General features: G+C 50.6%; 2 protein-coding genes across 3 annotated transcripts in view; one reads left to right on the top strand and one right to left on the bottom strand.

The window, feature by feature from the left end:
• The first annotated feature begins 1,712 nt into the window (after nt 1–1,712).
• On the top strand, nt 1,713–16,624 carry SASH3 (SAM and SH3 domain containing 3). The gene is made up of 8 exons (XM_022561507.3): nt 1,713–1,913; nt 9,306–9,401; nt 9,799–9,945; nt 11,343–11,484; nt 12,710–12,858; nt 12,980–13,189; nt 13,325–13,475; nt 14,007–16,624. The coding sequence occupies exons 1-8, from the start codon at nt 1,857–1,859 to the stop codon at nt 14,195–14,197; spliced, it is 1,143 nt and encodes a 380-aa protein (XP_022417215.1). The 5' UTR covers nt 1,713–1,856; the 3' UTR covers nt 14,198–16,624.
• A 4,207-nt stretch (nt 16,625–20,831) lies between these two features.
• Nucleotides 20,832–27,324, bottom strand: part of ZDHHC9 (zDHHC palmitoyltransferase 9) — a 34,504-nt gene continuing 28,011 nt past the window's right edge. For both annotated transcript variants that reach the window (XM_089904098.1, XM_089904099.1), the window contains one exon: nt 20,832–25,449. In XM_089904098.1, the coding sequence (XP_089760224.1) occupies nt 25,333–25,449 (117 nt within the window). In that variant the 3' untranslated portion in view covers nt 20,832–25,332. The remainder of the gene's footprint in view (nt 25,450–27,324) is intronic.

Below are 27,324 nucleotides of genomic sequence, written 5' to 3'. Positions count from 1 at the left end.
TTTCATGGCAGGAGAAAATCTTGAGCCTGTGCTCAGTTTGACAAGCAGATGCAGTGTGTGAAATGGGACTTCAATTTTTAAAAATTTAAAAACAGCTTTATTTAGGTATAATTTAACTACAATAAGATGCACATTTTAAAAGTATATGATTTGAGTTTTTACATATGTATACACCGATGAAACCGTCACCACAACCAAGATTGTGAACTATCCATCACCCCCAAAAGGGTCCTTGTGCCCCTCCTGATCTCTCCCTCCCCTCCCCATCCCCCCAAACCACTGATCTGCTCTCTGTGCAAATCATGCTGCAGAGAGAGAGACAGAGACAGAAAGAGAGAGAGAGAGACACACACACACACACACACACACACACACACACACACACGCACACGGAGAGAGAAAGAGGTTAAATGCTCAAAAACAAAAATATTCATGCAAATAGTATGGAAGATAATTTCGGAGAATTTTTGAATTTTCTTTTTGTTTATCCTTGTTTTCTAAATTGTATATGATGCACATGAATTGCTTTTGTAATAAGAAAAAGTAATTAAGGTTATTAAAATATCTGCCACAGATAACCCACAAAGCGAACATTCTAAACTTAGCGTGTAGACATTCGAGAAATGCCTGCTGAAAGGGACATTTGCTGGTGGCGTGGAGTTGCTTGCAATTGCTTTTTTATTCACGTTGATGGCTGTGGTGGTGATAAATATAAGTGGTGATGGCCAAGGGATGTTGACTCTAGGTGTGACTGCTCTGGTGAGAATGGCTGCAGGTGTGCCGGTGACAGTGGAGATGACTGCTGCAGGGTGATGGCGGAGGAGAGATGGCTCTAGGAGTTATGGTTGTAGGGGTGAGGGCATCAGTGGGTATGACTGGCTATAGTGATAGTGTCTGTAGCGGTGATAGCTATGAGGATGGTCACCGTACTGGTGATAGTGGCAGTGGTGAGGCAGATAGAGACAGATGGCCGAAGGGTGTTGACTACAGGGGTGGTTGTTTTAGCAGTGATGGCTGTAGTGGTGCTAATGGCAGTGGGAATGACTGCAGGGATGATAGCTGAAAGGTGTTGGCTGCAGGGGTGTGGTGATGGTTGTAGGGGTGATGGCTGTAGGGATGATGGTCGTGGGGTAAGAGTGTCATGGGAGTGACTGGCTGTAATGTCCGTAAGGATAACAGCCGAGAGGATAATGGTTGTGACAGTGATAGCAGCAGTGATGACAACTATAGGGGTGATGGCTGTAGGGATGGTTTTTCTAGCAGTAGTGGCTGTAGGTGTGCCAGTAGCAGTGGAGATGACTTCAGGGCTGATGGCTATAGATAGGAGTGATGGCTATGGGGTGATAGGAGAGGGACTGATAGCAGTGATGACCTTGGCGATGCAAGGTGACTGGGAGCATTGGCCCCACAGGCAGAGAGATGGTCCCACTTCCGGTTTCGGGACTCTGGTCAGTGAGATAAAGGGCTTGAGTAGGCCGTATGTCAGGTTGACTGGCTGAAGGACTGGCAATGGTTGCCATGAGATGGCAGGGTAGGGACTTTTCTCTGCTTGTTCAACCCAAGAGCCGTCTGCATCAGAATCTCTGGAGACTGAAGCTGGGACTTCCTTCCTCCCTAGGGGCCGGCAGGGGCTGCGATTGCTGTAAGAGCTGGTCACGTGACGGGGCTTCCTGTATGCTGCTGCCGCCGGGTGTCCATGGCCTGCACCCCCAAGCTGCCAGTGCAGCAGTCAGAGTGGCAGCCGGAGGCTCAGTCCATGCCGTGCCCCCTGGACGGTGCCGGCGAGGCTGAGCAAGAGGCCTCCGCATCTCGATACCTACGAGCGCCGGGGCGGAGCATCACCAGGGTAGAGGACCATGTTGCGCCGTAAGCCCTCCAACGCCAGCGAGAAGGAGCCCACTCAGAAGAAAAAGGTGAGGAGCATCTTTGGGCGCTCACTGCTTCCTTCCCTCTCTCAGCCCAGCCTCTCCGGGACTCACGGAAGTGGGAAGAGCCGAAGGCCTTCTGTTGAGTCTGTAGGTGAGGGCCATACTCCCAAGGGCATGGGACGTGGGCCCAAAGGTAACTAGAGTAACAGAAGTACAGAAGAGACTTCCCAAATTCTAGAGAAACGGAGTTACAGAATGCATTCTTAGAAGTCTAAAAGTTGTAGGATTCAACCCTACGATGATAAGATAGAGACTTAAAATTGGGGACTAGAATCCTAGACTAGAATTCGAGAATTATAAAATACAATTCTCAAGTTGAACCCTAAGACCGTACTTAATTCTCTGTTCCCTACACCGGTCCCGCCACCGGGAGCCATCTCACTCAAAGGGCTCCGCTGGGCCGCCCAGCCGGGAGCCATGATGCTCCCAGGGCCCCCGCCCTTTGGCCAGAGCCCAGGCTCTGCTCACTTGGTTCAGCTCTGTTGTAGATCCCGGGGCCCAAAGGAGAGGGGGCCCACCTGAAGATGGGGCCCAGCGTGATTTCCAGATTTAAGGAAAGGGCCTCCAAACCTGCAGTGGGATGCTGGGGGCATACAGGTTCTTCCCAGGTGGAGAGAAATTATTTGTGAAGAATGAGAAATGAAGGTGCTGAGACGATGAGTAGGAGGGAGGGCTGAGGAGGAAAAAATTCTGTCGGGGGGCATTTTAAAGGCCAGGAAGAAAAGCAGCTGCCACAGGCAACTGAGGTGCTCATCTTCCTGGAGTCTTGAGGCCAGACTAGAAGATTCCTTGAAGGCTCTGCCACATTTAGGTTTCTCTAGTTGGATCTGAGGATTTCTAGACTTAATTTTTTGACTCGATCGTCAGATCCTCCCGGGCAATCAGCAAGTACATCCCCGCACATCCAGCAGGAGCCTAGGACCATCCCAAAGCAGGCCTGAACCAGGTCCAAGAGGCCAGGCGTAGCCACAGGCCAAGGTCCAGGGCCTCCAGGCCCTCACTGCGCCCCACTGGTTTCCCCTGGAGCCCAGCTCAGGTGCTCCGTGGGGGAGCCCCTTTGTCAGGGGAGTAGCTTCCAGACGGAGACTGAACCAGCTGAGAAGCCGAGCATCAGGGCACTGGGGTGTACATCCTGCCCCATCTCAGGTCCTGGGGTGGCTGCCACTTCCAGCTGTTCTCTCCCCGCTCCAACTGCTTCTCTAAGGTTGCAGTGGAGGCGGGTGGGTGGGAAAGAGATTCATGATTCTTCACACAGGCTCTGTCACCCCTGTCCAAGCCCCACACAGCGCCAGCCCCCGGCAGACTTACCACTGGCTGTCACTCCTCAGCAAGTGGGTCCACTTCCCCTTGCTGTCCGGCTGATGGGGGTGGGAAGCAGAGACCGCCCTACACACTGCTGGGCCCCAAACCACAGGGGAGCTGAGCTGGAGGAAAGAGTCTGAGAAAGAGCTAACACTGCAGTGCTGGCACCCAGAAGTCCCGTCTTCTTTCCCCACTTCCATTATCCAGATTCTGTATTTGGTGACTGGGCCTCTGGGATTTCCCACAGGCCTCTCCCCGGAGAGTCAAGGCCATTGGGGCACTCTGAGGACCATGTCCTCTAGGGCAGCATCGTCCAGGCAAAGCCTACCTCGCCCCTGCAAATCCTGGGCCAGCCTCCAGAGCCACTCTCCAAGGCCCATCCCATGGAAGTGCCCTTAGAAAAGCCAACTTTCCAGAAGGTGGAGACAGCATCTTCCCCAGGCCCGGAGGCAGCGGCGTGGCTCCAGCACTGTGACTTGGGCAAGTCCCTTTCCCTCAGAGGCCAAGGTGACGTGGTGGAGGGAAAGCACAAAGGCAAGAGAGGCCTCCCTTTCCTGTCCCTCTCCTCCTTTCGGGCCTACCAAGTGGAGAATGTGCTGGGCAGGGGACAAGAAAGCAGAGTTGGAACCTACCAGGTTCCAGCTGTAGGACCCTGGACAGTTCACTGACCTTTCTTGGGCCTAAGTTTCGTCACCTCGGAAAAGGGAGATAGTTCCTGAGCTGCCCACCTCAGGAGGGTGTGTGGATTGCCTGGAACAATACGTGTGAGTGCACTGTGTCACATGTGTACATGTGTCCACGAGAGGGTGTACGCTACAGGCGTGGGTGGGGGTGGGGAACCCGCTGCAAGGACCGAGCTTCGGTCCCAGCCCTGAAGTGGAGAAAACAACACCTAACAGCTCAGCAGGTGCCAGGTGCTGTGCTGTGCACCCCACCCATCCCTTAGCCCGTTGGCTCTTCACGACAACCTTGTGAAGTAGGGGCAGGCATTGTCTTCATTTTATGCCTGAGGCTCAGGGAGGCGAAGTGACTTACCCGAGGTCACACAGCTAGTAAACTGCAGAGCAGGGATCTAAGCCAAGATTTGTCGGTGTCCAGGGTCTTGACCCCTTCTCCCTCTACTCTCTTGTCTCCCTACTGATCTCAAAAGCACTGGAAGAGTCTGATGAGCATAAAAGACTCAGCCTATCAGCAGGAGAGCTCTGCAGGTCAGGCCCAGATGGCCATGGGATGAGTGACCTTCAAAGCAGCAGAGCAGAGTCGGGAACAGGCCCTCTAGGATGGTGGGGTCAGGATGTGTCACCTGCTATGCATCATGAAGGATTGGGGAGACGCCCGGGATGGGGGGAGCCATACCCCTTGGCTGCCTTTTGGAGACTTTTGCCTCCATCAAGTGTCTCTCTGCACTCTCTTTGGTCTGTTGGAGTGTAGGTAGTCGACAGGGGTTTGTCCTGGGACCTACCTCCCCTAAGGATGGTCCTACCCCATCACACCCCTACTTTTCGCTACATCCCAGACCTCTCGCCAGGAGAAATGGAGAGGAATCAAGGCTCCCATTCGAGTGTGCAGCTGTCCCGTCCTTCCAGTCTCTCCCTGCTCCTCTGTTCCCCAATCCCAGCACACTACTTCCCCCAGGCTCCCTTCCTACAGCACACATCTGGCATCCCCCTCCACACCAGCATGCAATTCATATTTCCAGTGGCTCCTCATTGCCCACAGGCTGATGCCATGGCTGGCAAGGGCCTTCTGTGGCCTTTTATGCTCTGCTGCCCACCCCAAGCACTGGCGTACCCACCATTCCATCGCCACGCTTGGAACATCCCTAACTCCCACTCTTGACAAACCCTTCTCAACTCCACCTGGAGAAATCCTGGCTCCCCTACTACAGCCCAGCTCAAATGTGCCTCCTTCTCCACGAAGCCCTCCGGAGCCCTTCTTCCTCCATGCCCCCACCTGCTCTCCTGGTAGCTTCCTCCAAACAACGCTTGCAGTCGCCATTGCCCTTAATCCACTTCTATACTAGGGGGCAACTTCTTGAGCTCTGAGCACAGGAACAAGCACGGGCTTCCAGAGTCACAAACGTGGGTTCAAAGCCCTGTTCCTCCCACTGTCAGCTGTGCCACTCCACCTAGGATGCTTCATTTCTCCGATTCTGTGTGCCCAGATGGGAAGTGCGATGTAAAGACAGGGCTGCAGTGAAGCTGAAGTGAGCGGACACACACAAAGTGCTTGGCAGGGCACCGGGCACAGGGGCGGTGTTTGACCCCTCGTTACTGGATTCCCACACATGCACAGGCCTGTGCCCAGAGCCCAGAGGGCGCTCGGTCTTAGGAAGCAGGGGAAGAAGATGCCAGTGGGGGCAGGGTGAGGCTCTGAGGGGGTGATCAGGGAAGGCTTCCTGCAGGGGGCAGTGCCTTTAAAACAGGATTTGAAAAACCTTTTTTATTGAAGTAAAATATCCGTAGAAAAAGTGCATAAATCATAAATGTAGCACTCAGTGGAGTTCCATTAAGTGAACATCCCCATGTAGGCAGCACCCAGATCAAACAGAACACTTCCAACACTCTAGAAGCTTCCCTCATGCCCCTGCCCAAAGGCCACCACTCTTCTGACTTCCATGGATTAGTTTTGTTGGGTTTTGAACTTTCTGTACGGGGAACCATATAATATACTCTGGTGGTGGGTCCCTTCTGCCCAACGGTGTAGCCGTGAGAGTCACCGTATTGTTGGGGAGAGTTGCACGAAGCTCATTGCCATGTGCTCTTCCCTCATGGGACTCGGCCACAATTCACAAATCCACTCTACAGCTGATGAGCATTTGAGTTGTTTCCAGTTAAACTGGATTCTGAAGGATGGGAAAAACTATGGTTGACACAGAGAAGGGCAGAGTGTTCCAGGTGGGGAACGCAAGGGCTAAGAGCCTGGAGGTGGGCTGTTGGAAAGGCTAAGTAAGCCTCCCTGAACGTGCCTCGCGGGGCTGCTGCGTCCCATGCTCACCCCTGTCATCCGCACAACAACCCAGTGAGGTGTGTGCTCCGGTCTTCATTTCACCCATGAGGAAACGGAAGCCCAGAGAAGTTGAGGAATTGACCCAGCTTTACACGGCTGGTCAATGGCAGAAGCAAGATGTGAACTCTCACTAGCCGACACCAGGTAAAGAGACTGATGTTCGGGGAGGTCAAATAACTCACCGAAGGCCACACATCCCAGAGTTGAACTCAGCAATGTGTGACGCCAAAAAAGTAGTTCTTTCCAAGAGGCCCCTATACTCCCCTTAGACATGAAAAAGTGGCCGACGTGTACGGTACTACCTCCCACCCAGGACCCCCAGGAAGGTCTCACCCTAAAGGGAGGCCAGGCAGAAAATCCAAAAGGGCCCAAGGATGTCCACTCACACCTGGCTGGGGGGCGGGTCACTTCAGGTTCACCGAAAGGCATTCAGGATATTTGAGGCCGCCCCTGAGTTTAGAGGTGGGCGGGGCAAGAGGCCCCCCAGGGCAAACGGCCCTCACCCTTAGTCACCCAAAGAACTTGTCTAGTTCTTTCCCCGTCCCTGGGCTGAGGAGTGGCCTGCCAGGCCCACTTCCCGGCGCCACCCACATGGCCCTTTTAGGTGGTTTTCTCCCATTTTGAGCTAAAGCTGGGACAGAGGGGCCCCGACACAAGGTCTCAGGAGCCAAAAGTCACTTTCCCAGCCACCCCCCAACCCCGACTGAGCTTAATGACAGAAAAAGGCAAGAACTGCAATTAGAGGGCAGCCTGGCGGTGAGTCTACTCTTCCTCAACAAAGCCCACTTCCAGCCCCACGCCTGCCCTCCTGCTGGCTTTCCAGGATCACTGGTCCCTGGGGCTTCAGGGGCGACTCCTGGGATTGGGACGGGTGGAGGGGAGGCCACAATAGGCCCCATCGGCCTAAAAATAGCACCCCAGCCTGCCCTCCTTGGGCCCAGGCCAGCCTGGTGCCCATCCTCTCTCTGTTCCCTCTTTTCCAGGCAATAAAAGGAGGAAGTTATCCAGGCAGCTGCATCTTAGCCATACAAGAGGAGGAAATGAATGGAAGGTGGAGGAGAGAAGGGGAAAGCAAGGAAGAAAAAGAGGAAAGAATAGCGGGCAGGGAAAACCAGGGAAGGAGGATGGAGGAGATGCAGGGAACATGAGCGGTCACCCCACCGCCGTGCTTTCCCCTCCCTGTAACCCCTCAGCCCCCTTTCCCAGCTCCCCAGCATCCTGCGGAAGAGGCTTTCTCCCTGAGGCTGCAAGTGCCTCACCCAGGAGGCCTTCATGGTGGTGGCGTCTGCCTGGCCTGACCACTGACCTAGTTTCTGGTCATCTAGCTTGCTGTGACCTCTAGGAAGGTGTGGCCGCTGTCCCTGACTGCTTTTGGTCAAGACCCACCAAGAGAACTGAAGTGTTCCGTTGCAGTCCCCAGGAGCTGGGGCCAGTTGTGTGTATGCTGAGGGGGCAGGTGACACTGCCCCTGCCCTGGGGGATTGTCACTGGACCCCCCTTTTGTAGGAAAGAGGATGTGAAACTTTCAGCTTTGAGCGGGTTTGGGGCTTCGGTTCCTCAAGCCCTTATCTCTGGTGTCTGCCGCCGACCCGCTCTATCTGTCTGGCCATCTGTGAACTCTGGTTCCTGTGTGTATCTCTGGTCTTGACTGTTGATCTTGATTTGGGCTCAGCCTCCACCTCTTGTGTCTAAAGTCGGCCCTCCTCACCTGGCCCGGGTTTCTCCTGCTATTCTGCCATGTGCGTGGCACGTACAGTTAAGAAAAGCTCATTTCCTGAAAACAGGCTTGTCAGCACTGTCGACTGAAAAAAAATGCATAACCTAAAAGGTGAGAATTATGCTTTATTCGGCAGACTTTCTGAGGACTTCAAGCCCCGGAGGCAGCCTCTCAGAGCTCTGGGGGACTGCTCCCTAGCGGTAAGGGAGAAGCCAGGATATACAGGGGGTTTGCAGCAAAGACCAGGTAGTGGGAACATCGAAAGATTACTGTTAGTTCAAGGAAACCAGATATCCCAAGTAGTTGAATTTAGCGCTTTTCTGTGTATGGGAAGATGCAAGAGTCGGGGCTTATTGAAATCATTCCTTTGCTATGCAAAGATAAGGGCTAGTATCTTTCCCACCCTGTGTCTCCTCAGGGTGCACCACTGGGGGCTTCACAGAGGGCAGCCCGTTTGTCTCCATCCTGAGTTCCCTCGGGGCTCACCATCAGGGCAGCGGTAGTGGTCGATGGCTTGCTGGCCGCAGCATCCTTTGTTTGCTGATATGGCCGGCAGCATTTTTCATTCACAGCACAAACAATAGGTCGGGCCTACAAGTCTGTGAACACTGGCACACGTCTAGTGTAGCCGGCTCGTCGCATTAGCGGCTAAGTTAAGTTAAAAGCAGAGATGAAGACAGAGAAAATGGCAGCTTTCTTTTACTATATTCAACCCAATCATTTGTGTCTCAAATCTGCGGGGAAACCTTCTCTGAATCAGTCTGTCCTGTGGCTTTCCAGAACGCGTAATGCCAGGTCTTACTGGCCCCTGGGGGGATTGTCTTCCTCTTCTTGGGACACAGATGCATCGGCCTGGAGGCCCCAGTGTGTTGGCCCGATCACCGTCACAGGAAACCATGCTTGGGGAAGACAGAGCCTGGAGGCCAGGCTGCGGGGTTTGGGAGGGTTTGCCCTGTTATATAAATAAAGGTGATGCTGCGGTTCGTGCTGAGGTATGTCTCCAGTAGGAGATACGCGTTTACTCAGACTCATTTAGTCTTTCACCACAGGGTTCTGGGGACCAGACTTCAGGTACTGGTGGAAAGCCGGGCTTAGTCTGAGGCCTGACCGGGGTGGAGGCTCCTGAGGCGAGGAACTTGCTCTGCGGCCTGCTTTAGGGGCCGCTCACAGCTAAAGAACAGGATGAAGCCCGGTAGCCAGCAGGACGTCTTGTAGCTTCACCTCCTTAGCCCCGTGGCCCTGTCCAGCCCTGGGGTACATGCGGTGTGTTGGGAGCGGGGACAGCTTTTTGCTCCTTACTCGGCCACCATTTTTAGTGCCACTGATGGCAACACCTCTGCTTCTTCCAGCTCTCGCTTCAGCGCTCCAGCAGCTTCAAAGATTTTGCCAAATCCAAACCCAGCTCCCCAGTGGTGAGCGAGAAGGAATTTAATCTGGATGATAATGTGAGTTTCAGAGCCTCCTTGGGGGATCTGGTTGCCGGCCCCGGGTGGGGTAATGGTGGGGAGGTGGGGGGAAGACCCTTTTAGGATCGTTGAGGCAAAGTCTTTTTAGATACAATGGGCCCACATCTCTCACCCAGCAAAATTCTGGGCCCTAAAACCTCACCTGCATTCTTTTCGATTGCAAATTAATTGTCAATTTAAATACAAATGGATAGGGCCAATTTAAATACAAACGAATAGGGCCTAGGACAGGTCTGGGGCTAAAAGGGAAGGGATGGGGAGCTCTCCTTCCCACCCCTCCAGCATCTGCCAGGACCCAAAAGCCGCCTTCTGCTCCCAAGTCGTGGACCCAGACATGGTCACCAGGGTTCCTGGACGTGCACATTTATTGTCACAGATTCCAGAAGATGACTCAGGTGTTCCGCCCCCAGAGGATGCTGGAAAGAGCAGCAAAAAGCTGGGGAAGAAGTGGAGGGCCGTGATTTCCCGAACCATGAACAGGAAGATGGGCAAGATGATGGTGAAGGCCCTGTCGGAGGAGATGGTGAGGCCTGGGACCCACGGGAGGGGGGACAGGGAGGACAGGCACCGCTCTGGTAGGGTTTGAGCACGGCCACTGTGACAGCCACGCTCAGGTAACGATGCCTGGCCCCATACAAGCAGGAAGGTCACCTTGGGAAGGGAGCTCCCTCAGCCATGGACATGGCAGGAAGGTATGGTCCTGAGGGAGCAGTAGTGGGGTCTGAGGAGGGATGAAGTTCTGGGTAACAGAAGCTTCCTGGGCAGGCAGGTCTGTGGAGATGAGATCACATAGCGCAAATTCATCCACCGCAAACTTTTGCTTGGAACCAGCCCCTGTGATTGGGAAGGCTTGATTCAAAGAGGCCCTATGAAAGAAAATCGAGAAGGCTGGCTTTGGCCCAGGGAGGGAGGGCAGAACACACAGCTGTGGGGCAGGCACGTCCAAGTTGCTAAAGTGACACAGCGAGTCTGGTTTGCTCCTGGTTCTTGGAGGAGGTGCCCTGGCAGCAGTGTGCTAACTGGCTCATGCCAGCTCTGGATAGCAGTTGGTCAAATTTTCGGGAATTTTGTGAGCCAGGTGTGAGATACAACCATTACTGAAAATTAGCTTCTACCAACTTAGAATTAAATCTGTATTTTAAAAATAAAAAGACTAAAGTCAGTCTTCAAAACTCACTTCCTAATTCTTGTACTGCCTTCCAGTGTCCTCCGTGCCCTTGAGGTTACTGGCATCTACAGCCTTTGGGGGGTGGAGATAGCTGATGATGCTACTCATTCAGTGACACCAGAGTGGTAGCTCTCCGTCGGCCACGGTGGGGAATATTTACAATACAGGAGCTGGCCACTTCTACAGCTCAGGGCTTTTATTGCCATTGAGTCATCTGTGAAAGTTACCACCGCACTGAGGTGTGGGGAGGCCCAGGAGCCCTAGTGTCAGACCGACTTGTCTGTGGGCTCCTTCGTGGCCTCGGGAACGTTCCTCCATTACTGCTCATCTGTAAACTTGGGACGATGGAGCACATATTCTCAAGTGAGGATTAAATGAAATCCTCTGTCTGGCACATAGGAGCACAGTCAAAAGTAGTGACTCTCCAGCGCCGTGGTCTGCCTGGCTACGCCCCAGTTACAGCTCTGAGTTTCAGTTCTGGCACTGAGGCCTTTTCTGTGTGTAAGTTGGCACTTCGAGCTGACAAAGTGCATTCACACGGGCACCCCCGTTGAGCCTCATTCCATGACGTGGGCAGGGCAAGGACTGTCAGTCCCACTTCACGGAAGAGGAAACTAGGGCCCAGAGGGCGCCATGCAGCCCGCAAGAGGCAGAGCTGGGGCTCCAGCCAGGCCCCAGTTCTCCCTGGAGCCCAGGCTCATTTCCTCTGCACCCGGGGCTGCTCAGGGCTTGCTGCCTCTCCTCCCCTCCAGGGAGATACTCTGGAGGAGGGCTCAGCCTCCCCGACGTCTCCGGACTGCAGCCTGGACAGCCCCGGCCCTGAGAAGATGGCGCTGGCCTTTTCTGAGCAAGAGGAGAGGCAGCTCCCAGCACTCAGCCGCCAGGCATCCACAGGTGAGGAGGGGAGGAGGGGCACACCTGCTGAGTCTGGAGGAAAGGGCGGGGTCTGGGAGGGGATGGTAAAGAGAAATGAACCTTTACTGTCAGCCTGCTGGGACCTTTCCCAGCCCTCTTCACGTTAAATCTTCACAACAATCTCATGGGGCCGGTACTATTATTATCCCCACTTTATTGATGTGAAAACTGAGGCTCAGGGAGGTTAAGTGACTTGCCCAAGGTGACCCAGGCTTGAACTTAGTTCTGCCCTAGAGGAGCCTCTACTTGCTGGAGGGCCCCAAGGGCACAGGAAGAACCCCATTGCCCTCTTGGACCAGCCCTCCCCCCACCTTCCAAGGGGAGCTAGAGGCTACGGCTCCCTGGGCCTCTGACGTCCGAGGCTGGGGTGGGGGTATAGGGTCTCCAGTTGTGAAGACTCAGCCTCATGGACACCAGCCCTTGGTTTTCTGGGCTCAGGGTGCCACTTGGCATCTTCTAGATGTCCGTGGGACTGGACAGGAGCTTCCAGCAGCCCTGCCTGGACAAGGGGCTGCAGGCTTTGCGCTGCAGACTTACAGAGGCACTGTCGTTCTCTCCCTTCGGATTAGTTCCAAGTTCTCTGATCTTTCTCTGGCTCCAAAGACACCTCCCTATCCCCATTGAAAGCCACTTAGGCCCTCATCCTGCCCTTCCCAGAGAGAAAGCCTTGAGCTTCCGTGTGATGTTGTAACTCGACACAGAGTCTTATTAAGTAGAGAAAGTAAAATATTGATGCACGATGTGGCTTCCTGGGTGGAAGGTGGCTTCCAGGAGCACTGGAGTGGGAGTCAGGAAGCCTGGAGTCTTAACAGACCCAGTGCTGCCAATTATAAGGTGAGAGGCCTTGGGCAGGTCACTTGGCCTGTCTGGCCTCAGTTTTCCTCATCTGTTCATTGGGGTGTTGGCCCAGTTGTTCTCTAGAGACCCTCCCAATTTGCCCAGTCTTTGATCTGTGAGCCATTCCTCCTTCTATGGTCAACTGTTTTCATGCCTGGGACGCCAGGAGGGAAGCTATGCTCCTTCGGGGTGGCAGAGGGGTTGGGTCAGAATCCCTTCTGCAGTGTGAGACTTACTAGAGCTCAGTTTTCTTCCCCAGCATGTATCCTTGGGATTTCTAGCCAGACCCCGTGGAAGGTACCTGCTGGGCACTGCCGCAGCTGTCCGGGGACAAAGGTGACCTTCCTCCCTGCCCCATTTCCTGCAGGCAGTGAGCTCTGCAGCCCCAGCCCAGGCTCTGGCAGCTTCGGGGAGGAACCACCTGCCCCCCAGTACACAGGGCCCTTCTGTGGCCGGGCACGAGTCCACACCGACTTCACTCCCAGCCCGTATGACCACGACTCACTGAAACTGCAGGTAAGGTTGGCAACCAGGCCCCTGCTGAGCCTGGCAGGCTGTACCCCATACAGGTAGAGGGTACAGGGGGCCAAGGGGCCACCTCGCCCCCGCTCTGTTCTGCTCTGCTCTCCTCCCACAGAAGGGAGATGTGATCCAGATCATCGAAAAGCCGCCTGTGGGCACGTGGCTGGGCCTGCTCAATGGCAGGCTGGGCTCTTTCAAGTTCATCTACGTGGATGTGCTGCCCGAGGAGGCTGTGGGACCTGCCCGCCCCAGCCGCCGACAGAGCAAGGGCAAGAGGCCCAAGCCCAAGACTCTGCATGAGCTGCTGGAGCGCATCGGCCTTGAGGTTTGAGCTGGGACCTAGTCTAGTGTCTAGGAGCAAGGGATGGGGGCCAGGGCAGGTCAGCTCTGCGGGGAGAGACAGGTCGTAGGTGGGGGAGGCTTGTAAGCGGCCGCGCTGGTGGCCTGCTTCTGCCCACAGGAGCACACGTCCACCCTGCTGCTCAATGGCTACCAGACGCTGGAGGACTTCAAAGAGCTGCGCGAAACACACCTCAACGAGCTGAATATCATGGACCCACAGCATCGGGCCAAGCTGCTCACGGCTGCTGAGCTGCTGCTGGACTACGACAGTGAGTGGCCTTTGGAGCGGGAGAGGGGGCGTGGGCGCTGGAGTTGGGCGTGTTAGGCGGGGAGGCCTGCCCGGGTCCTGCCCCAGCAGCCCTCTGCAGTGCGCAGGCACTTTCCACACTTGAATTCCAGTCTCGGGCAGAGCTTGTGATGAGAAGGGGTTTTAGGAACGATCGGGCTCAACTCCCTTTGGGATCAAACGGGAGACTTAGGGCCGGAGAAGATACGGCATGGACTCGAGGCCTTCACGTTGGGTAATGACAGAGCCACGATTCAAGAGCAGGTGTCCTGGCTACTAGCTCAGTGCTGAAGAAGTTTGAGCTCCTGGGCGGGAGAGCTGGCCTGGAAACCACTCCCACCAGAAGGGCCGAGAAAGGGCAGGGGTGCTTGGTGGTGGGTGACCAGAAGAAGAGACGGCCTCCAGCGGGCTTCCCAGGGTCCCTCCACCCACGTGGGGCCCCCAGGGTTTCTGAAGCCCCTCCCAGCTAAGGGCCAAGCCCCCCACATTCCTCTCCCTCCCTGGCCCCTGGCAGCCGGCAGCGAGGAGGCGGAAGAGGGCGCAGAGAGCGGCCAGGAGCCAGTGGCGCACACGGTGGCGGAGCCCAAGGTGGACATCCCACGTGACTCGGGCTGCTTCGAGGGCTCAGAGAGCGGGCGCGACGAAGCAGAGCTGGCGGGTGCCGAGGAGCAGCTACACGGCCTCTCCCTGGCCGGGGCACCTTGAGGCGGCAGTGTGGGCCGAGGCTGGGCCTGAGCAGCCCAGTCCGCGGGGCTGGACCCAGCCTTCCGCGGTGGCCCCGGGCCGGAGGACTGGCACCGAGCCCGGCCCCGCTCCCCCAGGGGTGCCTAGGTCAGCAGAGGTCGGCCGAGCCCTACAGGCGCGGCTGGAGTGCACGACAAGCCGAGCCGCCGAAGCCGGGCCGCCTCCCTCCACCAGCTACTTGACAGCACAGCCCTTCCAGCTGCGGCCAGAGCACGGGGGGCACTGAGGGGGCACCGGGCCCATGCCCCTCACCACCAAGGCCTCCAAACCCTCCTTGCCTCCACACCACCTTCCCCTGTCGTGCTGCTCCTGAAAAGGGGGCCGAGTCGGTGGTTCAGGTCAATCTCAATACCCTAGGGAACCTGGTCATCGAAAAGGACTCTAATTGATCACAAGTGAATCCAGATTCTCTAAATAAGGTTTGAAGCCACATGTACATGTATCTTTCCTACTTTCCTTCACCTTAATTCTCTTACAGGTTTAGCCACTAAATCACTGTGCCACTTGAACTGAGTGCCTTCCTCAATCTGGGTCTAGGGCGGGTCAGGATAAGAACGGATAGTTGCTGAGGGCCAACTCTGACACTCTGTGATATTAAACGTCTGCTGTCCCGTTACCTGTGGCCCAGGACACCAGTGGGGCTTACTAAGGGGGCTGGAGGGGCCTTGGGCTCCCAAATGAAACATCTCCTGCTCATCCATTCCATACTTCCCCACGTAACTCAAGCCAAGCTGCAACTCCCCCAGCTTAAAACAATGCCCACACCTCAGACAACAAGCGCCCTCCCCTTCCACTCCCAGCCCCCTTAAATGACACTTCCCCCAAGGCCAATGGCAGATGGCCCGACCTGACTTCCAAGGGCAGACCGGCCCCTCAGAAGCAAGACTTGGCCTCTCATGTGGGTCCTTACAAGCAAAGAAAGCACAAAGCTTGATACTGGGGAGTCCACTATCCCACCTTTACTCTGCTAAAGGTTTTGATGGACCTTGAGCTCCAGAAGGGGAGGGAGAGTCAAGTATCCTGGTACTTGACCCCAGTACCAAGTCTATGCCCAGAATTCCCAGAGTAACCCTTTCCCGGGGCCCAACTGTGCCCGCCATGTCTTGGACTGCCTGTTTAGTGGACACTTTTGGACCTAGTCCCAGGAACTCTGGTAGAAGCCATCTTGGGGGAGCGGTTTGGGTGTAAATATGAGGGGGGTGAAGGGAGATGGGTTGGTAGCAATAAACAGGTAGAACTAAACTACCGTCTCCGGTTATCTTTCCTATGGAGAGAGCGTTGGGCGGGCGGGTGGAACAGACCAGTCTCCTTCAAAGCTGGACTCAGCAAAATGTTCTCCACTGTCAGGGCCGTCTGTCCCTTCCCCAAAGATGCTCAGTGCCCTTGACCCTGCTGACCACTGACCAGCCCTCCTCAGAGCACTGGCTCCCGTGGCCACCAGCTTGCTGGGGTCTGAGGGTGGGGGGTAGCTATTCCCCTCTTCCTAGAACTATTCATTGCCCACCCTGCCCCCCGCACCCCGCGACAAAGGGCCTGCTCCAAGGGTTGTCCAAGAGAGGGAGATCTGCAGTGAGCAGGACCTTCCCTCTGAGGTCATCTCTTCCTGGGTCCCACCGTGTGCCCACTGAAGCTACACCATCTCCTGGGAGGTGGGCTGGAGATTCCTGGCTTCCTTTGGTTCTCCGGCATTAACTGCACTAGGGAGGGCAAACTGGAGTGTGAGCTTTGTTCTCAGCTGCACTCGTCCCACTACCCGTAGTGGCTTCGGGCAGCCCAAATGGCCTCACCGCCCTAGTGGTACTGAATAGTTGCTGTCATTTCGTAAGCAGCGACGTGTGCTGGGCTCCACGCGCTTTGCATGTATCTCTCCTGTGATCCTCATGCTATCCCCCTCCCACTGAGGTAGTACCATCATCTTCCCAATTTACAGAGGAGGAAACTGAAGCTCAGACAGGTTGAAGATGTTGAGTGGGAAGCCCAACGAGCTTTCAGAGCCCCGCCAGCCTTCCGGAGGGCAAACTATCACTCCTGTGATGTGCCTCTGACACCCTCTGACCCAGCCATTCCCTTCCCAGGATTCCATCCCTACAAAGAGCCACACGAGTGGCCACAAATATATGGACAAAGATATTCACGACAGCTTTGTGTAAGAAATTGGAAACAATGCAAATGGGGAATTAGTTAGATACCTTATGGTTCATTCATACAGTACCATTAAACATGACGTTGTAGAAAAATATTTAACGACACGGGGAAAATCTTTGTGATTTTTTTATTGTTTAAATTGAAATTTTAAAATTATACAAATAACGTACAAACGTTCTTGTAAAAGAAGTCTGTGCAATATCATGGGGGAAAAGTGAGTAATAAACTTTATTTATAGGGTGATTCCATTTTTATTTAAGAAAAGGAAACATACACAAGAATAAAGACCAGAAAAATCTGCACCAAATGGTTACCAGTGATCTTGTGAGGGGGTGGGTGGGATTAGGGGAGCGAGGAAGAGAAGTGTTCACTTAATACATTCTTGTCTTATTTGAATTTCAAAAGTATTATTTTTATATCTATAAAAGGGAAAAATATTTTAAAATTTGAAAACAATGAAACTAAATAAATAAATAGGCCTAAGCCTCCAATTTACGGTAGCAGCAAAGTCATGATCCTGCTGCCTTTTGATGGAGGCTTTTGGAAAGATGGGGAGTGGGGGTGAATAAGACCCAAAGTGCTTAAAATCCACATACACCAAGGGGAGCCTATCGGAGGAGATTCCTAAACCTTTTAAACCCCCTGGGTAATACCTATCTATTAGCTCCAAGCTGGGGAAAGGAAAATTTCAGAAAAAGAGGAATGACTGAGAAAATGATGTTTTAAAATCCTCCCCTGCCCTGGGTGTGTGTGTGTGGGGGGTGTCTCAGAGCTACGGGGCTTCAGTTTGGTCTGTAGGCTGAATACAGGCTGAAAGTAGGTAGTTGTGCAAGGGCTCCAATGATCACCAGACTTAGGGAGGGGCCAGTGAAGAGGGGCAATGAGGAAATGTAGACTACAGGCCAGGGCCTGAGGGCGAGGAAAGCAGTGCCTCTGTAGGTCTGCAGTGCAAAGCCTGCAGCCCCTTATCCAGGCAGGGCTGCTGGAAGCTCCTATCCAGCCCCACGGACATCTAGAAAATGCCAAGTGGCACCCTGAGCCCAGCAAACCAAGGGCTGGTGTCCATGAGGCTGAGTCTTCACAGCTGGATACCCTATACCCCCACCCCAGCCTCGGATGTCAGAGGCCCAGGGAGCCGTAGCCTCTAGCTCCCCTTGGAAGGTGGGGGGAGGGCTGGTCCAAGAGGGCAATGGGGCTCTTCCTGTGCCCTTGGGCCTTTCCAGTAAGTGGAGGCTCCTCTAGAGCAGGAAGGTGAAGACTAGCAGTTAGGATCTCTGGCCAACCTGAGTTCAAGTCTTGGCCCTGTCACTCACTAGCTGGGTCACTTTGGACAAGCCGCTTAACCTCCCTGAGCCTCACTTTCCCACATCAGTACAGTGGGGATAATAGTACTAGCCTCATGGGGTTGTTACACAGATTGAATGAACTAGTGTATGTAGAATACTTAGCACAGTGTCAAGCACAAAATTCACGCTCAGTGAATGATAACAAGTCACCACCCTGCAACCTCCATTTCATTCCCTTCAAGGCTAGTCTCATCTTGGACCCCTAGCTAGTGTAGTGACCCAGAGCAAAGGCTTTGGCATTCTAAAGTGTCTTCAAATCCTGGCTCCACCGCTTACTAGTTAGTTACAGAATTTGAGGTAATTACATACACATGTATTTCTTTTCTGTAAAATAAGAACAATGATCTATATTGTGATATATAAATATATCAAGTGAACACATTGCACACCTTAAACTTACACAATGTTATATGTTAATTATATCTCAATTTAAAAATAATTTAAAATAAATAAAAATTAAATTAAACAAAAAAGAATAATGAGCTAATAATACCTACCTCTTGGGGTTATCAGAGAAATAAATGAGATAGCGTATAAAGTTTCTGGCACACAGTGACAATAAATGCTGGGGATTTTTGAACTTTTTTGTAACCTCCAAGGTACTGAGCTCAAGAATGGGCACAAAGGCCACTCTGACATGTGCTTGTCTGCAGACCAACTGCTGTAGCTCAGAGACATGCTATATCAAAGCTCCCAGAGGGTGCTAGGATTCAGGGTAGAGGGTGCCAGCTCTGGTGTCCCGAGAGGCCGGTGATGGGGAGAAAGCCCACCTGAGAGCCTGGGACAGCCCTAGCTCTGCCCAGCCTACAGTACGATGATCAGCCCTGGGTATCAGACTTATTTTAGGCAATTCCGCTGGACATCCATGGGCTGCTAGAAAGAAGAGGATAAAGGCCAGATTCAAAAAGAAAAAGTGTAGATAGAGTCCAGTCAGCTCCTCTCCAGTTCGGGATTAGAGATACCTCCCCAGCCCATCAGGGGAAGCAGCTGGGGGTATCAGCACATTCTAGCTAAACCATCGCCCCTGCCTGTCACTCCTTGCCTTTATTTCCCCAGGTAGGTCCTGATCAGCTCCCCCCTCCCCCCAACAAAAATGGCTATTGCCTCCACAAATTCCCTCTCCTGCTCCGGCCCAAACTCTCAAGCAGCATGGTCTGCCTCTCACTCATAGAAACCCCGCCCAGGCTTTTCACAGAAGTGGAGGCCTCAGTGGGGCCACTAGAGACCAAGGGCATTAAAACAAAAGCTACAAGAGGTTTGTAAGGGGAAAATGGGCACTGATCACGGTAGTCTCAGTGAGGTTCAACACCTTCCCCCCTCCCAAGTCAGGAAATTCAGGATGAGGTATGAGGTTTCCCAGCTGGGGAAAAGAAGTGGCTCTCCCACCTCTCCTTCACAATAGAGGCTACCTTGGCTTCTCATACAACGTCGGCCACATTCTATATTATTCAGCCAACAACACAATCAAGTGGGAAGGAACTGCCTCTCCTCTAGACCCAGCCAACATTCCTCCTCCAGGAAGGTCCTAAATAAACGGAATTCTATAGCACTTGATATGTAGGCTTCACCTTTTCCTAGAACTTCACAGTTACCAATACAGCATTTGTATACCATTGCCTCTGGGACCTGCCAGGGATAGCGTCAGAGAGAGCCCAAGGCAATGGCCCTCACAAAGGGACAGGCGATTTGACTGTGGGAACTCGGCAAGGCAACTTCCTGACTTTCTGTGCTAAAGAAACCCCACCACCAGTTCAACCTAAGTGCAGGGGTCTGCAGAGAGATTTAAGAGATTTAAGTCTAAAACAAAAACCCAACAACTACCCCCATATCAGTCTGACTATATATAGTCAGCCCTCTGCATGCCCAAAAGGGAGAGATCATTGGTAAAATTCATCCAAAATGGCAAAAAAATCCTAAAATTATTGCTGTTTCTCAACTCACAAGAGAATGGGGTCAGCAATGCCATTTCTCCTAAAGTTAACCCTAGCACATGGTCAGTTTTCAACAAGTATTTATTGAATGTTAAATGAAGGAAAGGCTCATTTCATTCAAGTGACACTTGGAATTATTCAAACTGCTTTCTCTGTCTACACCTGCTCGACTGAGGGGCAGGGGGTTATGCCAGAAAACTCTCTGGACTGGGAGTGAGGACATCTGGATTCTGGTCTCTGCTTTACCAGTAACTGTCCATGTGACCTTAGATAAGTCACAGTGCTTAATTTTCTGATGAGAGAGAGAGGGAGCAAGAGTGAGCACAAGCAACGTGGACTCTACATGATCAGTGTTTTCCTTTCAGGGATGTCATGGACAGAGGCCAGGTTTTATGACAATCATGTCTCTAATTTGGGGCACAAAACTATCACCCACTTGGCCAAGTTGGAACAGTCAGAAGCTGAAGATGGGCAGTGGCTGGCAGAAAAGGCAGTGGGAGGGGGGCTTGAAGAGAGCGAAGGGACATGGAACTTTAGGGAGGTAATTCTATGCCATGCTCCAGAGTTGTAAAACCACTTCTAAATCAAGGCCCCTTCACTTCCTGGCCCATGGTGGAGGGTGAGCTCTAAGCTTTCATTTATTAATTGAGTAGAAAACCCCCAATACCAGAAGAAAGATAAAGGACTTGGAAGGCCAATTCGCAGAATACAAAAAGCAAGAAACATAAAGCAGAGGGGAGGTGTGGAAAATGTTTAACCTCATTATTAACGGAAGAAATAGAAATTAAAAAATGAAGGTGTCAAGATACCAGTTAACAGCTAGCTACTAAATTACCAAATGTTTAAATGAGGTGTGTTGAAGGAGGCTCCCTGATACAAAGCTGGTAGGACAAACTGGGACAGCCTTTCTGTAAAGCAATTTGGCCATATTTATCAAGAGCCTTTAAAAGAGTGCTCCCTTTGACTCAGTAATTCCACCTCTAGGAATCTATCCTAAGGAAATAAGATATGCCCATATATCAGGAAGTTCATCACAGCAATATTCATAATAATGAAAAATTGGAGACACCTAAATGTCTGACAATAGGGAAAAGGTTATGCACGTATTATGGAGTCATTAAGAAGTATTTTCAAATAATTTCTAATGATATGGAAAACGCTAAGTAAAAAAAGCAAGATTACAAAACTATATTTATAGTTGAATTCCAGTTATGTTCAAAAATATATATGTACAGAAAAAAGACCAGAAAGAAATACACCAAAACATTAACAGTGATTATTATATTTGGTGATGTGTTTATGAGTGATTTTTCAATCTTCTTACTTTCCTGTACTTTCAAAATTTTCAACATGTGCTACTTTTAAATTTGATGAACATGTGTTACTTTTAAAATTTAAAAAGCACGTTAAAGGTATAAGGGGATGGGGCGGTGTTTGTTGATTTTCTAAATTTTCCAAATATTTAGAGGTAGAAAGGGACCTTTGAGATACTCTAGTCCAACAGTTCTCAACCCTATCAGCCCCAGCCCTCCGTTGGTATATACAATATTTTGCAGCGTACCCTTTGCCACCCTGAAATGAATCTCATAGTTAATATAAACTGCTTATACACGTAATTTCCAGAATAGCAATATAATACACTAACTATAGTATAAAGGAGAAATAAAAGGAACGTCATTTATCATCAGATAATAGATATTTCAGTACACAAATGCCTGCACAAGACTATACTAGAAGATTAAGTCAGATGCTTCCACTTATATATGTAGATTCACTGCGAATGCAGCTGCTACAGAGGAAGACTAAGTATTGGCAACTTAAAAATCCATGAATGGCAGTGCTACTGGCGACATGATTTTCAAAGATCACAACTCTTGGTAAACTTCTGAATAAAATAAAGTACCATCTTCACTCAATTTACACAACTGTTGCATTACTGGAAATTCAGTGTATGATATTAAAACTATAAAAATATGTTAGTTCCCATTCCCCTTTCATATTTATCCAAAACATGAAATCCACAATGACTCCCTTTTTTGTGAGTTGGGCTTGCATCCTTTAAAACTAACGATATTTGCAGTTCTAGCCTTTGATACTGTTTCTAAAACGCACTGCTCAAGAACAGCAAGCAATTCCTAGAATGTATTCTCAAAACTGACACAAATGCTCTTTGAATTATTGGAAGTACTGGTCTTCTTTAGTATCACCAAGGCACAAGAGCAAATTATCATTAAAAAAAAATTTACTGTGATCCCTTGGTGATTTTCCCTAGCCTGGCCCCAAGCCTCAAGGGGTACAAAATGAACTGAGCTAGAAGAAAAGGACTAACAGGGCTAGGCTATGGGGAGAGGGAGGAGGGCTAGGTTGCTAGGTTACCACTTGAGCCAATCCAAGTGGTCTCAGAGGGGTACCAGACACACAGTTCGGGTCCCTCTCTCTGCCCCACTAGGCTGAAGGCCCTCTCAAAAGAAGGGGGTCAAAAGGTGGGGGAGGGGTCCGGTCACGCACACTAGGCACAAGTAAAGAAATGAGGCAGAAGCACAAAGAAACAGACATCCCTGTATTTCTAAAACCATTCAAGTCTCCTTCATTAATTGGCTTCCCCCCGAAAAGAAGGATTTCTTTATTACGAAACACCAGAGTGAAAAACCCAGCACACATACACATTTGTAGGCTCACACAAAAGTGCAGAGATTTACATATTAAATTGCATTTAAGTTAGAAAATAGATTTAAAAACAAAATACTTCTTTTTCCCCCAACAAGGTAGAGAGATTTGGTCAGTAGGAAAAGGGGCCTTAAGGGTAAACGCAGGAAGGGCAGGGCAGGAAGAATGGAGTTTAGCTGCTGTAGAATTAGAACCCACTGCTGCCACTGGTGAAAAAAGCAAAGGGGGAGATGGTGTTCTCCACTGTGGCAAGCAGGGCCCCAGGGCCAAAGGGACATGAAAGAAAAAAAAGAGGCCTCAAAGAGCCAAATTCCACCAACCCCCAGAGGTTTTGGATCCGTGCCAACCATCCTGGTCTGGGGAAGTGGGGTGCATAGGAAACTTAAGGAATGGGGAGGAAGGGGAGAGGTGGAAAGAATGTCAGCCATTGAAAAGAGCAAACAATTTAAAGCCTATTCCCCTGGGAGGGACCAATTCTTCAATCTCCCCTCTGATCAGAACTCAGACTAGGAACAGTCCCAGCCGGTGCATGGGATGAACGGGACAGATCTTCAGGCCAAGGTCTTAAATGCAGAAGATTTATATAGGAAAAGAACAAGGGTAGGGAGTAGGGAAAAGCAGAAGCTTTTAAAAAAAAGATCATTTCACACTAATGATAAGGGGTTTCCATTCCGACCCTTGACCTCAGAAAAAGAAAGCTTCTCTAACTCACACAAGGGTCAACAGAAGAGTGGCTGAGGTAAGTTGAGGGAGGAGAGAGGAGATGGGCTAAGACAGGATAGGTTGAGAACTGACTAAAAATGGGTTCATCTGAGTGGCAGGTTAACTGGAAAAACCTAATATCTTCCCAACTCTCCAGGCTTGGCCTTATAACTAACTAAAATCTAACTACAAGGACAAAACTGAGAGAGCCAGAAAAAGAATGAGAAAGTAGAGGCAGATAGGACCGGAATCTGAGTCAGTCAGAGTCCCAGTCTGTCTCTCTGTCTCTCTAAGGATTGCTAAACTCAAATCCTGCTACAAGAAAATAGGAAGACATAGAGAAAAAGCTAGGAGCGGCCGAATTTCATTACTTCTGATTAACTGGGAAGAGCGAGACAAGAACTGGTAAGGAATCTTGATTACAGACCATTTAAAAAGAAATATATACCATCACTTGTAAAAGATCACTAACAAAATATTTCCAAGGGGAGGCCCTGAGGAGCCTGCTTTAATAACCAAGACTCATTTGCAATTAACAGCATCCATCTGCATAAAAACAATATCCTATTAAAGAACTTGTTCTCTTAATTTAATATAACCCCTGACCCTCCCAATCTTTCTAATACTGTTCATGGCCTTGAAAGGCCTCTTTTCATAGTCAAGAATAAGGTAAACTTCAACCCAGAATGTAGTATAGGTCAATGGAGAGTTTGGGAGCTACCTCTCCAACCCAAGGGCCCCCTGGAAAATGGAAGTATGTGTAGTAACAAGCACCCCCTTCAACCCCCACCCCCACCCCACCCCCCAAAGATATTCACACCCCCATGGTGGTTCTTGAAATGGAAGGGGGAAGGAGGAGGCAGGCAGTTTGCATTAGACACAGTTTAATCGCCTTCAAATAGATTAAAAGTTCTGGTTTACACTCCCCCCCCTCCCCGGAAGTCATCCAGACAGGACCCTGGCTTAGAAAAACACAGGTGCTCTAGGAAATATAGCCACATATAATACATAAATCTTCTTCCCTGAAATAGAGCAGGTCCTGAGTAGAGCTGACTGGGGGCCACAGCCCACCCCCAGGGTGAAGCGGCTCTGGGACCCTGCCGGTGGAAGTGCTGGAAGAGCGGGGCCTGGAGGAAGCCCCCGGTGTGGTTACCAAGCCCGCGGTGGGCCAAGGCCTTGGAGTGGGTCCCCCAGGAGGGCAGCAGTGCAGGGCTTTCCCTCCTCACTCAGCCGAGGCCTAATGGAAGTACTGGTTATCCTTTTTTTTTTTTTTTCTTCTTTTTTGAGGGGACATGGGGGAGAGGAGAGGAGAGCCTCTCTGTGCCTTAGTTTCCCCATTTGTGCATACAGAGCCTCTGCAGGCCTCACACAGGGAGTCTGAGGGGGTAGTGTTTAAGTGAGCACTCGGGCTTCCTCTGAGGAAAAGGAACCACCAAAGTGCAGACTTTTATTACTGCCGTTCCTGCTCCCAACGGGAACAAGAGTCAAAAGGAAAACAAATTAAAAGGGGCTAATGAGAGAGGAAGAGAGATGAGACAGAGAGTGCGAGGGGCCGTGCCGTTGGCATCTCATAAGTAAGTTCTTATTGAGAACGGCACAGGTATTAAAAAGTTTCTGGGTAGTCTACGAGAAATGTGAATTGTTATCTATACTGCAATTACTTACATATATCTCACTGGAAAAGCGTGGGGCTTGGGAGTTAGAGAGTGGACAGGGGACAAAGGAGAAGCTGCACGAATAAATACAACAAGTGGAAACTGCCTACCCCATTCCTGAAAGGATTTGCTGGCAATGTTGGCACTTTGTAGCCAGGAGAATCTTCCAAGCCCACTCTCCATCCCCCTCCATTCTGAAGGCCTCAAGAATCCAGTTAGAATTCCCTGGCCAGAGTTCTCTGTGACTGCCCCTGGACTCATGATGCGCAGCAGCTTGAGAGGATCTGAGTCAGTCTCAGGAACCTTTACCCCAGAATTGGGCCAGTGACCCCAAGCAGGAGAGCTGGGATCTGGGAAGAGAGGGGAGTCCAAGGAGCCTCTGTGGCTGAGGCCATGGAAAACCAGTGCCAGGGCCCAAGGGACCCATTTGTCCAGTTACCAGAGGTGACTGACATCTTCTGCAACTGCTTGGAGTCCAGAAATTTAAAAAAGCTTGCAGCAAGAAAATGCCAGTTTACAACTGGGTGAATAAAGACCAAAGAAAAACAGTAATAGGAACAGCTTACTTGCTCTCTGTCTCAGGTTATCTTCTCCCATTAAATCTCTCACAGCCCTAATCAGACACAACAAAAGTCTCTTCCATAGATAGGCTACTTCTCAGCTTCAGTGGCCTCCTGTGAGGGCTCTGGGGGCTCTGGGGGTGGCATCTCTTCAGGAGTGCTGGTGTCCTCCGGCATCTCATCGGAGCTTAGATGGTCTGTTGGAGCCTGAGAAGGAAAAGATATCAAATTCAATACAAAGCTCTCCCTCAAAATACAAATGGAGATAATCCATAGACACTGAACTCTTCCTCTGAACCCATCAACCACACTGACGCTACAGATACGCCGCCACCAACACCAAACTCAGAACCAAGACTAGACTGTCGTCTTCTCAGCAGAAGGCAATTGAAGTATATTTGAGTTCTATTCTTAACTGTCTGTTGTGGACAGATGTTTCTATTATTATGCATGATAATAATAAAAGGGACCACAAATAATTACACAGACCACCTTCCCTCCTTCACAACACAATGTTATAACATACTTGTCTAACAAGGCCTGACATGGTGGTTCTCAATCTTCTTTCGGCCCTAACACATACCTCCCTAGAACAGTGATTCTAAACCAAAGAGGGTGGGGTGGTAAAATCTTCAGATGGTATATCTGGTTTGAAAATGCCTCTTGAGTGATTCTAAAATACCACCCATCCCCACATTCAACTGAGAATCACTAACCTATACTGTAATGATTTAAGATCAGACTCATCAGAAAAACAATATTCGAAATGATGATAATGATATATAAACATGAGTTTGCTATACTTCAAAAAAGAAAATTAAAAATTTAAGAAAGGCAAAGTAGAGAACAATTATCTAACTTACAAATAGCATTCCTCTAAGAGTAGGATTCGATTTCTTTTTTTTGGCCGCGCTGCGTGGCTTGTGGGATCTTAGTCCCCCAACCAGGGATTGAACCCCGGCCCATGGCAGTGAAAGTGCTAAGTCCTCACCACTGGACCGCCAGGGAATTCCAGGAGAATTTGATTTTAAAAGAAAGTTCAAGTCTACTAAAAATCTATTAGAGCTAATAAAAGAAGTTTAGCAAGGTTTCAGGATACAGAATCAATATACAAAAAAACCAGTTGGGCTTCCCTGGTGGCGCAATGGTTGAGAGTCCGCCTGCCGATGCAGGGGACGCGGGCTCGTGCCCCGGTCTGGGAAGATCCCACATGCCGCGGAGCGGCTGGGCCCGTGAGCCATGGCCGCTGAGCCTGCGCATCTGGAGCCTGTGCTCCGCAACAAGAGTGGCCACGATAGTGAGAGGCCCGCGCACCGCAATGAAGAGTGGCCCCCGCTTGCCGCAACTGGAGAAAGCCCTCGCACAGAAACGAAGACCCAACACAGCCAAAAATAAATAAATAATTAAAAATGAATATCTGCTAAAAAAAATCTGAATTGAGTTGTGTCAAAAAAAAAACTTGCATACACATGTTCATTACAGCATTATTCATAATAACCAAAAGGTGGAAACAACCTAAATGTCTATCAATTGATGAATGGATAAATAAAATGTAGTCTATCTATATAACAGAATATTATTCAGCCGTATAAAGGAAAGAAGTACTGCTACATGCTACAACATAGATGAACCTTGAAAATACAAGGCTAAATCAAAGAAGCCAGTCACAAAAGACCACATATAATATGATTCTATTTTTATGAAATGTACAGAAGAAGCCTACAGCAAAAGAAAGTAGATTAATAGTTCCCTAGGGATGGGGCTGAGGGAACTGGGGGGAAAGGGAGAGTGACTGCTAATGGGTACAGGGGTTTTTTTGGGGGGGCAATGAAAATGTTTTAAAATGGATTGTTGTGATGATAGCACAGTTCTGTGAACATATTACAAACCAGTGAATCCTACATTTTAAACAGGTATTCTATGGTATCTGAATTATATCTCAACAGAGCTATTACAAAAAAAAGAAAGTTCAACTAATAATTTTAGGAACATACTTTATTAAAGCATATGTGATCAGTATAGCTGGGAGAGTTTCCACATCTGCATATTCCAGTGAGGAAGTCTCCTTCTACCAAGGTAACC

This window comes from Delphinapterus leucas, chromosome X (assembly GCF_059928025.1).
Source record: "Delphinapterus leucas isolate spDelLeu-1000000601 "Yukka" chromosome X, BTC_Dleu_Yukka2, whole genome shotgun sequence".
Lineage (NCBI taxonomy): Eukaryota > Metazoa > Chordata > Mammalia > Artiodactyla > Monodontidae > Delphinapterus > Delphinapterus leucas.
The sequence above is the reverse complement of the archived record's forward strand: the minus strand, read 5'-3'. Positions and strand labels throughout refer to the sequence as shown.